The following is a 13,837-nucleotide window of genomic DNA, read 5'->3' as shown; positions in this document are numbered from 1 at the left end:
AGCGGATCCCAAGGTCAATAGTTTTATGTTGTAGAAAGGTGGTGAGAATGACAATGTGTATTTAATTGCTGTAGACAGGAAAAAAATAAATGTAAGTATTTTTGTTTCCCTTTGACAGGCTGGTACCGAGGATACACGCTCCGAAATAAATCTAAGAAGGTATGACCTCACTTTTCAGTAACTCTCATTTTTATTTCGCACCTTGCCAGACCCCATCCAGTGCTGTAATCTGCTATGCTTCTGCTGTATTTCTTGTCTTAATGTTGTGCAGGTCTCCTGATCACTGAGTCCTTTTCCTTAGTGACAGAAATAAATGCCCTTGAGCTAAACGTTTCAGAACCATTAATTGGGTTCTCCTCCGTTGTAAGCATGCGTAATGTAGTTTGAACTAGCAAAATTGACTGTTCAATATCTGCATACACTAGCTTATTGCTTTGTCATTATGGTCTTGGACCTGTACATATCCAGCATTAGTTATGTGTAATGGTAAGATTAGAGTTTTGATTTGACTTGGAAAATATTCCAAAAATTATGCATGCATGGATCTCAGCCAAACTTCTTGAGGTTTGTGAAACCAGTCTGAAAACTGCATGGACATCTGGTTTCCCATAGGAATCCTGGCACCTCTCATGTGGTAACACCCTTCACAGTCTCCATTTCTCAGACGTAAGGGGGAATGAAAAGAAAATAGAAAAGGATTGCCACACTCCTAGAAGGTTTCTCTTAAATAAAGGAAACTTGGGACTGGTGAATTTCTATAAATGCTGTCATGTGTAGTGAGCTTTTCTAGAGAACCACAGGTCCAGGGCAACTTGAAAAATGACTCTTAAGAGTATTTTGTAGCAAGGGCAAATGAGTGTGACTGATAGTTTGCAAGAGTTTACAACATTTCATACAGGAAGATGAGTGTCATTACAATGAAACAAGGAATTGACTTCTCTGAGGTGCTAATGTCAAATATAGTGCTCAACCATGCAACCTGATGCTCCTTAGTGTCTTTTTTCCTGTGATACCGGGACTGGTGGACCTAACACTTTTCTGTTATAAGTAAACAGTAAACATCAGTCACAGTTAGTGTTCTGCTGATCATGCTTTTACCTCTTTTTCCAGCTTTCTGTTGAATGCATTTTTGTCATGTCATATCCTGCGGTGTGATTTATTTATTTTATTTTTGTGTTTATTTTTTAGGGCATTTTCCCAGAAACATATATCCATTTAAAAGAGGCAATCGTGAAGGATCGGGGGTAGGTTGGTGCTTCTTGAGAAGTACTTTTGGTAGCAAAACCAATGGAATGCTGTTAAACATTTAAACAAAAAAACAAACAAACAAAAAGAACAATTTAAGTACTGGTGGTTGTAATGAATGGTACTGGTCTGTGTGTGCAGCAGGGCATACCACCTGTGCTAGATTTCTAGAGCTGCATAACTTCTTTTTTTCAGAGCGTTGTACATACCAAAACAGTTGTAGGCGTAGGTGCAGGAGAATACTATTTGCAAAAACAAGAAAGCTCTGCTAGACACGTTAGTAGTGAGGCAGGTCAATCAAGCTACATTTAGCTCCTCTAGGGACTCCTGCAAGTCATAACACACTCCTGCTTGCAGCCAAGTAGCCAGCAGGAGTGTGGATTCCTTCCTGTCTTGGAAAACATTTAAGGAAATGACTCCTCATTTGATTCTTAGAGCTGATTCTGTGATCATTATAGTGAGAGGAAAACAGCAGTTGCAAAGGAAGAGACTTTACAAAGTACCTTTTTTTTCTTTTTTTTTTTTAATAACTGTGGCCAAGTTACCGTTGCAAGTGGTGATTCTTCCAAACTTAATTTCTATCTATTTAGCATGTTTCTGGAATGGATCCATTGAGAAGAACAAGACTGAAAGAAACATGAAACATGCTTGCATTAAAAATGGATCGTGAATGTGCATGTATGTGTTGGAGAACCAATTGAACAACTTAGAATCTTGGCATTGTGTGTGAGTGAATTGTGTGAATATCAAGCCCTCTGAAATTTCTGTTTACATATTTATCAAAAAAGGATGTTTTACTACTAAGTTTTAATCTCGAATATGACACCTTTTTTCTGTTTTCTCCTTTTTTCTCTAGACAACATGAAACAGTGATTCCAAGTGAATTGCCCCTTGGACAAGAACTCACTTCTACCCTGAGGGAGTGGGCAGTTATCTGGCACAAGTTATATGTGGTAAGTTTTGTTCTCTCATGAGATGAGGCTGGGCTTTTTGCAGGGCACTTTAAGACTTTGAATAGAACATTAGGCAGAATTGTAAAACTATCATTATTGTAAAATTGGTCTTGAGAGGCAAAAAATGTTCTGCTCTCCACTGAACGGGATGTGTGATCACAGGCAGAACTGTGGTTTAATCCACGCTACAGTGTTCGCTGTACTTGAGTAATTGTGTGATGACACAGCACTGATGAAGCATTGACTGGCACAAGTCACACTCAGCATCATGTCAGCTGGTTGGGGCTGTGTGTGTGAGTCACAGTTCACCAGTAAAATAAGGGTTCCTGCTTTGCCTGTCGTGTGTCTGTCCTGTATGAGGGCAAGATATCTCAGTTGTGCGAGAAAGTTGTGCAAGAAACCATGATGATGTTTTAACAGAACCTTTAGCAAGTGTGAACTCTGTTTTTCTAGAAGTGTTGTAGGTACTTAACAGGATGGCTGATCCTTACCCCAGAGTGCCTACAGCTCAAATAAGCAAGGTAGACAATGGATGGGAAGAGAATTAGGGCCATGTGCAGTGGGGGAAGATTTGGCTTGTCAGAAGTCACATAGTGTATTTAGCTCTCAGTAGAGCAGGGGAGAGACCTCTCATCTGCTAAGTCTGTTTAGTAGCCTGACCATATGATAGCCACCTCAGAAGCTAAGGTAATGAATGGATTTGGTGGTTTTGCTGAGGTAGGTGCATTCTTGCTCAAAGAAACACAACTGGAGTTCACAATGAATTGCCTTCTTTTGAAGGTGATTATTAAGGCACATTAAGGAGAGTCAAACTTGATTTTTCTTTGGTTAGTAGCGAGTTCAGCCTGCATAGTATGTGCTCTGAGACTTTAATTAAGATGAGGGAATGGTTTTAAATTAGCTCTAACCTTTCAGTTTACCCAGAGCAAGCTTTCCTATTGAAAACTTCACCAGGCCACAAGTACGTTTTGTTTGTGCGCCACGAAACCACAAGAATTTGTTCCACCCTCTTAATTTAATGAGAAGCCGTATGTGACGTTATTACTGTGTGAAAAGAGAGTTTTGTTCCTGACTTTTTTTTTTTCTGAATAACTTTAGGATCCTAGCCTCAGAATCTATTTTTCTTAAGAGCAGAAATCTTTCATGTGCCTGTGCTTGACCAACATAGGTCTTATAATAATCTTGGAAAATGTTGTGGTTTGAAATGGATTTGAGTTTATTTTATTTTCCCTTGCAGTATGTATAAAAAGAAAAAAAAAAAAAAGCTAAAGGAGGAAGAAGGTATTTGCGGAGAAAAAGGAGGAAACACAGGGGATCTTTTTCTTTGGCAGCATTTAATTTCACTTCTTTAATTCCTGTGGTTTTCAGCAAGCATTGCACCAGTGGGTATATAGCCACTGCAAAACATGCAAAAATGGGTGAGAGTTTTTAACTTCGTTTAATTAATAGGAGTTAGCTAACGTAAACAGCTGTAGAGGTAACTCAGCTTTAGCTAACTGTCAAATTGAGATCTGCTCTGTATTTCCCTGAAAGCTAACACAAGTTGCCTTCTCTCTGCAATTATTTTTACGCAAGTTAAGAGCATACTTTTTTTCTTTGTTTACTAAATATGTATCTAATATTTTCCCTGTAGGAACTAAAAGGCTCATCTAGCCTCCGTTGGCGCTTTTGCGTTTGCCCAAATCCAAAGGAAGATGGCTATTTATAACTCCCTTCAGATTTGTGTTCTCAGGGCCAAATCATGAGTAGTTTGTATCATTCATGTTCTTTGCAGAGACCAGAATGGGGAAAGAAGTTGAATGAGTCTCTCTTTCTGCTGTGTGGGAGCAGTTGGGGTTCATAGTTAAACATTAACAGCTTTGATATGGAGAACTGAAGCTAGTCAGCTGCTGCCTGAGAGTACCAGCAATACACCATTAGCCAATTCCCTGTTGGGTGACATGTAGTCAAAAACCTCTTGACAGTCATTTTGGAGCTGCATAATCATGAAAGTTTAATGTCATTTGGTTTGTGGCACTTCCCTCTGAAAAAGAGCAGCAGTTGACACTCAGTGCAAGCCAGAATCATCCTAGTAACTGGCTCACTATGCAGTGGTAAAGAGGGGATGAGACCTAGGTTCCCTTTTGAATGGTACAAATGGCATAGATGACACTTTTAGAGGTTTAATTACTTATTTAAGCGCATATTGCTGCAAATATAGTAGGTTACCACATAGCTATGTATTTTTTAATTACAGCGTCAGCCTTGGAGTCTGAAACTGTAGGAAGGAGGTGTATAGGTGTGTGACTGATTTTATTAGGGTGGAACCAGTAAATAGCATGAGAAGGATTTTCATTAATTAAAGATGATAACAGTAGAAATGGCAGGAGTACAGTCTTCACAAAGCAGGTTCTGATGTTCAGTTCAGTCAGTGCTTTATAATTACAGATGCTGGATTGATTGCAAAAGATGAAAATGCAATGGCTGCAGCAAACACAAGCGAGTGCCTGGTTAGATTGGGGAGGTGGTGTCTGGGAATCCAGACGTGATATTTTTATTGCATTTTTTGACAACCTCTGGCATGGTAGGTTCTTAGCAGCTACTGCTTAAAAGCACGGGATGAGTCAAGACTGCATTGCATTAAGTTCTGTACAAATGTAAACAAAAATGAGTGCCCTGAAGAGCAGATAATCTTCAGCCTTATTTGCTGATAGACACCAGCCAGAGAGATTATTGTGTTTCCACAGAGCTACTCTAATTTCCATGAAACTCTTGTCTGGAGCTCACACATGGACATGACACTCCATGTGTGAGTTACCAGTGGGTAGAATATGAGCCTTAAAATATGAAATGCATACTGGCAGGGAAGCAGTGTATCCCAGATATCGTTGCATTTTGTTGCTCTTCCTTTTTTTGATGTAATGGACTTTTAGTGTATGATGGGACAGGATAAGAGAGCGGGCAGCCATGAAAATGAGTCCATGGATTCAGTTTGCTTAGTGTTCTGGCTTTAAAACATAGTTGCTAATGCTGTAAACAGTGTGAGGGCAGAGATTCCAATTAACCAAGTCGTTCATGTTGTTAGTGTTGTATTCTGGTGACAAGAGGCCTTTTTTATATGTAACAAAGCAGCTGAAGAGTTCTTGAGGCTGGTGAAAGCTATAGGAGGAACAGATATGAGAAAAAGCCTCTGTGGGCTTCAGTGTTGATCATCTCTAGTTATTATTTATGTTTTGGTATCACTTTTAGACTTTTAAAAGCAATAAAATGTTTGCCTCAGAGTCTTATAATCTAAATGGGCAAAAGAAATGGGAAACATGCATAAAAAAATGACTTGCCCAATGTCACACATTCTGAGAGTGGCAGAGGTAAGGAGAAAGAGCCTTTGTATATTAAGTTGGCATTCCTGTCTCAATCTGCTGGAACACAATTGTGATAATTTAAAATAATCTCCCTGCCCTGTATATAAAAAGCACCCATCATAGCAGTTTAAGTGCTGGAAAACACCAGAAGTCTATTTTTTCTTTTTTTTTTGTCTGTGAGCTTTTTCTGAAATAATGTGCTGAGGAAATGATGAAGACCCCGAATCTTGAGACACTTAAACCTTGGCAGTGCAAAGTACTGGAGAATTTGTTCCATGGGTCTAATCTTGTAGTGTCATATGGTGCCAGTTTCTCAGATATTTTTAGTTAAATATAACTTGTGTGGTAGATTCACTTGAGAAAATTTCAGAAAGCTTACTGAGCTCATCGTTTTCAGGCTATCACCAGCTTAAAATCGTCCCTTTTTCCTGTAGGATAACAAGACAACACAGTTTCGGCATGTCCAACAAATGACTTACAGCCTGATAGAATGGCGGTCACAAATACTGTCTGGGACCCTCCCCAAAGATGAACTAGCTGAGCTAAAGAAGAAGGTCACTGCTAAGATTGACTACGGCAACAGGTATACTCCAAACTATGTCTCGAGGACAGGAGAGAATCCCAAATCCCAGTAAAGGGTCTAGGTGGCTATTAATACAAAATAGTGTAAATGACCATGCAAGGGGAATGCTGAATTAGGCTTTATATTTTTCCTTGGAAAGGGGATAATTCAGCTTTCAGTCCCCATCAGAATGTGACTAGCCTGGCAGGTGGACATGTAGCATTTGGTTCTTCATATGCCAGCAATCTCTTTGACTTGGCAGGAAACCTTACCTGTCTTAATTCTGCAGAAATGCTGGCACATGATGGTATTTCCCATGGAGCACAATTTGTGCCTGGCTGGCTGGAGCCAGGATTTCAATGCTGGTTATGAACTAAACTGCTTTATCAGCAACTGAGTAATACAATTCTATAGGCCACCAAAACTCCACCTTTCATTGGTTTGTACAGAACAGGGATTGTCTCCAGAACTCATTTATCTGCCTGTCAGACTTGATTCAGGTCAAATAAGTCAATTAAGAAGAAAGCTTATGGCAAAGAATAATAATTAGCCATAATCCATAAGCTTGATAGATATACATATCTTTTTTAAAAACAAAAGAGAACAACGAAGATGTCATCTTACAATTAAGTTACCTGACTAATTATTTTTCCCTTTAATGGGAAAATGGGGGGTGAGGGGTATTTCAGGACAGGAAAACCATCAATGTGATGATTACCAGGAATGGAGTTGGTGTGCATTGGCTGCCAAGTGCAGTCCACAGTTTGATCTGTGGTTCCTGCTCTTTCAGTCACCTTTGCTTCTTAAATACTGTGTTGCTTTTTTCTTGCTCGTGACTTGCATGCTACTCAGGATCCTAGGTTTGGACCTGGTTGTACGAGATGACAATGGGAACATCTTGGACCCAGATGAAACTAGCACAATCTCTCTCTTCAAGTCCCATGAAACTGCATCCAAAAGGATTGATGAAAGAATCCAGGAAGAGAAGGTACATCTTCTGTCGCTGGCTTTGTCCTCTTCAAGTAACCAGTACCCACTGTATTTGTACATTCCTCTTACGGATACTGTGCTGCTTTGGCAGCAGAACTAAATTCTTCTGTGTTTGTTTTTAATGGGAGTACTCTTCTTCTTTGCAGTCCCTGCAACAGAATTTGGACCTCCGAGGGCAGCCAATATTCAACACAACACATACGTACAGCCTGTATGTAAACTTCAAGAATTTTGTCTGCAATATTGGAGAAGACGCAGAGCTATTAATGAGCCTCTATGATCCCGATCTCTCCAAATTTATCAGGTAGGGGTTTTTTTGTAGGTGCGTGAGCAATTTAGTCATCATGGTGGTCGTTCTAAAGAAGCCAATAGAGGCCAGAAAGGAAGATCCAGCAGATAAGTTTTTCAGTTCTGTTGGTTGCTGCCCCAGTGGTGATTTGGAAGGGGGTTGTTTAATTTCAGATGACATTGGAAGTCGAGGTTCTGAGCCGATGCACTCCCCTTCTTAAAGCTGGGCATTTCTGTGATACATTAGTCAAAATCCCATTGTATCTTTACGTTCTTAAATTTCCCTACTTTTGTCACTAGACTTGATGCATTTGATTAATTGCTTCCTGTTAAATCATGTATATGCATGATATTTGCTGTCAAGTCAGTGCAAGTTCACACCTAAGAGTTGGGCATCTTGTACCGGTAGGAGAAGATACGAAGAACTTTATCAAGGAAGCATGTATGTGTCAGGCACCCTCTGTCTCCATCATTGAAGTTATCAGGTGTGGACATGCAGTCAGAGTTACACAGGGAAGTAACTGAGAGTACCCATTCATATCGTGCCTGCCTTCTGCCCTCACCAAAATGAGTCACTTCAGAATCACTTTGGGATAGAAGATTTTGGCAGAATTTTTCGGATATTCCTAAAAGATCAAAATGCTTTTGAGCTTTTGCCAGGTAATAGAAATGTCAGGTTGATTTATTTAAATTGTTTTCTTCCTTTTATTTGCAGTGAAAATTACTTGGTTCGTTGGGGCAGTAATGGGATGCCTAAAGAAATAGAGAAACTAAATAACCTTCAAGCAGTCTTTACCGTAAGTTGTTGTATTTACATCCTGGAAATTCTTCCCTGTGCTGCAGACATCTGAGCTTTGGGTTCTTTCCCTCTCCCCTCCCCTCTTCCCATGCAGCAGGGAGGGGTCACATGTGGCGTTTTGGGGTGTTTTCATGGACACTTAAGATGTTACAGGCAGCCTCAGAGGAATGCTGCTGAAAAGTATTCTTTTTTTTGTATGTCAGTCCAAAGCAGTAGTAAAGGTGTATTATTTTGCAATAGTACTGTCAGTGGGTGTTGCTCACCCGTGCATTTCTGAAAATCCTATTAAGCACTTCTCTGTTGGAGCCTAACTGTACCGAAAATCTAGGCTTGAGATCATCGTTGTTTGGTTTTCAGTTCATTGCTTTGCTGATCCTTTTCTGTGTTGGACTTTGTTATTTGCAACAAGATGTTAATGGAAGAATTGCACATGAATGGAATCACTTCTGACAGGTAGCAAAGGTGGCGCAAACTAACTGCCTGGTCATCAGGATCTAGTACTTTGGCAACTAACATCATTTGCTCTCCTTTCAATACTATTGCTGGGATGTGTTATCAAAGAGTAATGCGACGTTTAGAAATTGCTGTGTGGAAATTGCTAGTGTTTTTGTAGTTTTGGTTTGGTTTGGTTTTTTTCCCTTAGAGCTCAAAGGGAGCAGGTTTTGCTTTTTAAAAAATAATAGATTTCCTTTTATATGTGTGTACAATCTAATAAAAATGTCCTACTCTCTCTGTTGTCTTCTCTTCCATTTGTAAAACAGATCAATAAAACTATATTTTAAATAATTTCTAGGATTTAAGCAGTTCTGACTTGATCAGACCGAAAATCAGCTTGGTGTGTCAGATTGTGAGGGTGGGGCATATGGAGCTGAAAGATGGGAAGAAACATACCTGTGGACTCCGGCGGCCCTTTGGTGTGGCAGGTATGACAAATTGAATTAATGGAGAAGATAGCACGGCCCAGTGACTGCAACAGTGAGCTAGGAATTGGGGAATAGATCCTGTATGTCAGCAAAGGCTACTAACCTCCTTGTCAGCATCTCTGGCTTCAAAATGGAGATGCTGATACTGAGCTGCATATAGTACCCATTTGAGACCTTTTAATGAAAGCTGTATGTGAAGATGAAATACTGCTACTGTTCACTTTTTGTTTTGTCATCCCCTAAAAAGATCACTCGCTGCCATCAGTGCAGTAGACTTTTCAGATCTTTATCAAAGAGGGATTTGCTTCTCATGACTAATGGGATAAAGATAGAGGTTTTTAAAAGAGCCTTCGTGAATGAGACATCCAACTCCTGTTCAGCTCCTGTGATCTCTTGAAGAGACTTGCTTGAAATTTGTGGTGGAAAGCAATTTCAAAATAATCAGCATTTGAAATCTAAGTGTCATTTCTTTGCCTTGAAAAGCCTGAGTCCTGCTTGGTTTTTATCGGAGATTATATTCACGTTCACTACCATAGGCTGACTTACGCATCAATGAAAAGTTGCTTTTTAAAAAGATAAGAAGAGATTGGTGCTCTCTGTTGCTAACATGAGCGGCATTGGCACAAAGTAAGCAACTGTTGTTTCCATTCTGATGGGGAAAGCTCTCTCTGTACTTCTTAGCAACTTGGAAAAACTATGTGATGAACTTTTGTCGTTGCAGTGATGGACATAACTGATATCATACATGGAAAGGTGGACGATGAGGAAAAGCAACATTTTATTCCATTTCAGCAGTAAGTACTGGACTTTAGAGTTCATCACATATCTGGCTCATTTAAAGCAGTTGTCCTTTGGAGAAGGACAAATTTGTATGGGAGCCTGGCAGTGTACCAAGGTCTCTACAAATAGATTAGCTTATGGCAGTAGTCAGCTCTTTGAAGGAAAAGATTTTTGTCAGTTCTCTGATGCCTTTGTTCCCCTTGATTTACGTGTCTGTATGATAGCCTTAATTGCTTGGGGAGTTTTGGCAATGCAGCTGAAATTGCTAGGTATCCGTATCATCTGAGGTAAGAAAGAAGAGCACAATGCAAAATAATGGTGTGGGGTCTGGGGGATGTGACCTTCAAAACTATTAGGGGTTGAGAGGCGAGATTTTCGGAAACACCTGAGCACAGAGATCACAGCTCCTCCTTGTCATTGTTGTGCGGTACCCTGTGTGTTGTTTGCCTCTTAACTTTCCAGATTACCTTGTAAGGGTGAGTCAGAGGATAATAGGAGAGGGATTTCCCTCTATTTCTGGGAAAGAAATTCAAACCCCAATGTGTTTTGCCCTTCTGTATTGCTAGTTAGACTTGTGTGTTCTGCCTGCTCTCCGATTGCTCACTTTTTCAGCACATTACAGTAACTAAGATGAAGCTTGTTTGGCTAAACTCAGCCATGTTTTTACAGTCCTAAATGTAGCAATTAATTTGGTGTAGCCATATGTTATTAGAAGATATTTTCAGGGGAGATTGTCTGAGGTTTTGGTTTTTCTTTTCCCCCTACCGTTTTAGGGCCTGAAAGGCTGGAAAGAAGGATGTCTTCTCCTTTGCAGACTAATGTTAGTCTGCTACCTTTTTTTTTTCCCCGTCCCCTTTTTTTTTTTTTCTGTTCTAATGGGGCTGAGTTTAGATGCAAATCTGGACACCTCTACGAGGATGGGGAGCCTGTGGAGACATGGTTTTGTATATGGTTTGGTTCATTATTGATGGTATGGGCACAGGACTGAAATCGGGTTCAAGATCCAAAGCTCAATAGACGTGTTTGTCTCTAGGGATAGGTTCATCACTCATGTGATCTCACAGCAGTCATTACTTATGTTAACTTATCACTAGCTAATCTACATAGTCTCTTAGGGACAGCTCTGAGGCACACCTGAAGACAGGGCTCAGCTCATCTGGTGGGAGTGCAAGGCTCTAGCTGCTGAGCTGTTCCTGCGTGGTATCCCGTAGCTGGACTTGTTCTCACAGGTTTGCAAGGCGGTTGGTCAGTCTGTGGATGGAAAACAAGAACAAAGTGGAGCTGGCTGTGTTTATGGTTGTCCTGAAGGCTGCTATTGCAGTATGATACAAATGTAGTCACGGAGTCTTTAGGTCAGTGTTACTTGTCCTAAGCCTGAGCTAGCACTGTGATGTATTTCCTAGTTTAAGAGTTTAAATGTATTTCCATTGGATTTGTGCAGGTGAAGAAGAAAAAAAAATTCCCATGGAATGCTTTTTTAAAAAAAAAAAAAAATGTGGAAAACAGTCAGCTGTTGGCCAGCCCTCTTCTTCCAGAGCACATGTTTGATGTTAGTCTGTCTGCTTCCCGATCTTTGTTGTTGTTCTTCTCAGGATTGCTATGGAAACGTACATCAGACAGAGACAGCTAATCATGTCCCCACTGATAACTTCCCATGTGATCGGAGAAAACGAGCCCCTCACTTCTGTCTTCAACAAAGTCATCGCTGCAAAGGAAGTGAATCATAAAGGGCAAGGTACAGCAGTCGAGCAAGAAGCTAATGTAAAAACCTGGTGCGGGGAAGGGTTCCCTTCCTTACAAAGGAAAGTAAATGGCTTGTGAAAGTCCAGAGATCAAGGCTTACTGGAGTTCGCTGTCTTCCCTGGGCCAAACGTATTGTCTTTGTAATGGCTGTCATCCCAGCACATTGGGAGCTCATAAAAAGATAAAAACAGGAGCTGTTCTTACTTGCGTGAAAAGAACTTCCCTAGCTGAAGACTTATTTGTTAGTAATGTAATATTTTTAAGATAAATCCGTTTATATGGACATAAAATATTTTTAAGTGAACACTGCTCATTGCATATTCTAAATGGCTTTGGGTTTAAACTGTGTTATTCAGGATTCTTCTGCTCTTGCTTGTGTGTCTGGCTTTACTCAAATACAGTAGCGGATTCATCTGAGAAAGTTCGTATTTTACTTCAGAGAATCTACTTGCCCAGTAATGTCTTACTCAGCGTTAGGGAGATGGAGAACTGGGCCAGCTGAGAACCAGCTCGGGGTATTTAAGACATTGTTGCATGGAGATTACATGAAGAAACAGTTTACTGATTAAATTTCATGTTTTCATACCTGTTTTGTTTTGTTTTGTTTTTTTTTCCCAGTAAACAAGTGTTACCTTTCTTTTCTTAGGTCTTTGGGTTTCCCTGAAACTGCTTCCTGGCGATCTAGTGCAGGTTCAAAAGGATTTTTCCCACCTTGTAGACAGATCCACTGCTGTGGCTCGCAAAATGGGATTCCCTGAGATAATCCTTCCTGGTAGGTCCCGTATGCCTCCGCACTTCTGTGGAGTGAAAGTGTCAGATGAAATTCTAGAATTTCTGCTATGAACAGATTTATTTTAAAGCCATCTGAAAATTTGTTTTCATTTTTCTTGAAATGTCCAGCCACTCTTTCATTTTTTGTCAAAGAAGTGAAAATGTAAGTTTCCTTTCTTGTATTGAAAAATGATAGTGTGTGTACTTTTTGGAAGAAAATTTCTGTTTAGTCAAAGAGACATTGTTGCATACAGGTTTGACCCCGCTCCATTTAATCCATTCAGAGTGCATTTAGCCCTCTAGAGCTCATTGCGTTAAAAAAAAAGTTATGTAAAGACAGAGGTTTTAAAAAAAGGAGAATGGTACATTTTAAAGATTTTTGTATAATTTGAGATGAAGATGAAATGGTATGATGCTGGGTGTGTTAATTATCTGGTATCAGTAAAGGCTAAGAAGAAGAAAAGGATAAGGTAGTACCCAGGGATGTTAAATGTTAACCTGTCCCACTGCCTGTATAAGGAAAACCAACTCATTAAGCACTATGAATTTTAGGTGATGTTCGAAATGATATCTATGTCACCCTGATACAAGGGGAGTTTGACAAAGGGAAGAAGAAGACTCCCAAGAATGTAGAAGTCACCATGTCTGTACATGATGAAGATGGAAATCTCCAAGAGGTATGATGGCCTTTGCAGGAGGTCACAAGGCTGTGTGTTTGCTAGATGATAGCTCCGGTCTGTACGATCTTATTTATCACCTGTATGCAAGAACTGTGTGGTAACGATCAAGAGATATTACAGGTGATCTCAGTGACCACATTAGAATACTTGCTGACTATTCTTTTTTACATTAATAAGAGGTGTGAACAAATCTTTAAAGAATCTGTAAAACTTTCAAAGAGGTGACGCACATTGAGTTCCCTTGACTGTGAAGCATAGACTTTGAGTAACTCTGACAGTTACATGCTTTGAAAATTTCTGACCTAAGATACTTTTTGCTTTCATTCTAGACCTTACTTATACTTTTTCCCTCCTCCCCTTGTCTTTTTGTCCAAAGAAAGCTATCCATCCTGGTGCTGGTTATGAAGGTGTCTCTGAATATAAGTCTGTTGTTTATTATCAAGTCAAGCAACCTTGCTGGTATGAAACTGTAAAGGTAAGAGTGTGTAATTTACAGTCTTGCTTCCTTTGTGTAGAAAATGGAACTAATTTAAAATCAGTAGGTGCATCGGTAACAGAATGTCCTCTAAATTGACCGGAGATACAGAATGCTGGTGCTGCATTTTTCATTGTATTATCATGTGCAGGTGTCCATTGCAATAGAAGAAGTCAGTCGTTGCCATTTAAGATTCACTTTCCGTCATCGGTCGTCACAAGAATGTAAGTATCAGAAAAGATGTGCAGGAGTACTGTACTCTTCCTACTCTAATTGAGATTTTCTGA

General features: G+C 39.9%; 1 protein-coding gene across 1 annotated transcript in view; it reads left to right on the top strand.

The window, feature by feature from the left end:
* Positions 1-13,837, top strand: part of DOCK5 (dedicator of cytokinesis 5) — a 79,822-nt gene that overhangs the window by 23,749 nt on the left and 42,236 nt on the right. Inside the window, exons 3-16 of the mRNA XM_059831392.1 lie at positions 119-159; positions 1,189-1,244; positions 2,102-2,198; positions 5,974-6,122; positions 6,954-7,089; positions 7,238-7,395; positions 8,095-8,176; positions 8,972-9,101; positions 9,823-9,895; positions 11,474-11,616; positions 12,271-12,396; positions 12,948-13,072; positions 13,452-13,550; positions 13,702-13,774. Of these exons, the coding sequence (XP_059687375.1) occupies positions 119-159; positions 1,189-1,244; positions 2,102-2,198; positions 5,974-6,122; positions 6,954-7,089; positions 7,238-7,395; positions 8,095-8,176; positions 8,972-9,101; positions 9,823-9,895; positions 11,474-11,616; positions 12,271-12,396; positions 12,948-13,072; positions 13,452-13,550; positions 13,702-13,774 (1,488 nt within the window). The remainder of the gene's footprint in view (positions 1-118; positions 160-1,188; positions 1,245-2,101; positions 2,199-5,973; positions 6,123-6,953; positions 7,090-7,237; positions 7,396-8,094; positions 8,177-8,971; positions 9,102-9,822; positions 9,896-11,473; positions 11,617-12,270; positions 12,397-12,947; positions 13,073-13,451; positions 13,551-13,701; positions 13,775-13,837) is intronic.

The sequence above is a fragment of the Gavia stellata genome, chromosome 31 (genome assembly GCF_030936135.1).
Source record: "Gavia stellata isolate bGavSte3 chromosome 31, bGavSte3.hap2, whole genome shotgun sequence".
Classification (NCBI taxonomy): domain Eukaryota; kingdom Metazoa; phylum Chordata; class Aves; order Gaviiformes; family Gaviidae; genus Gavia; species Gavia stellata.
This window is presented reverse-complemented; position numbering and strand designations above follow the sequence as displayed.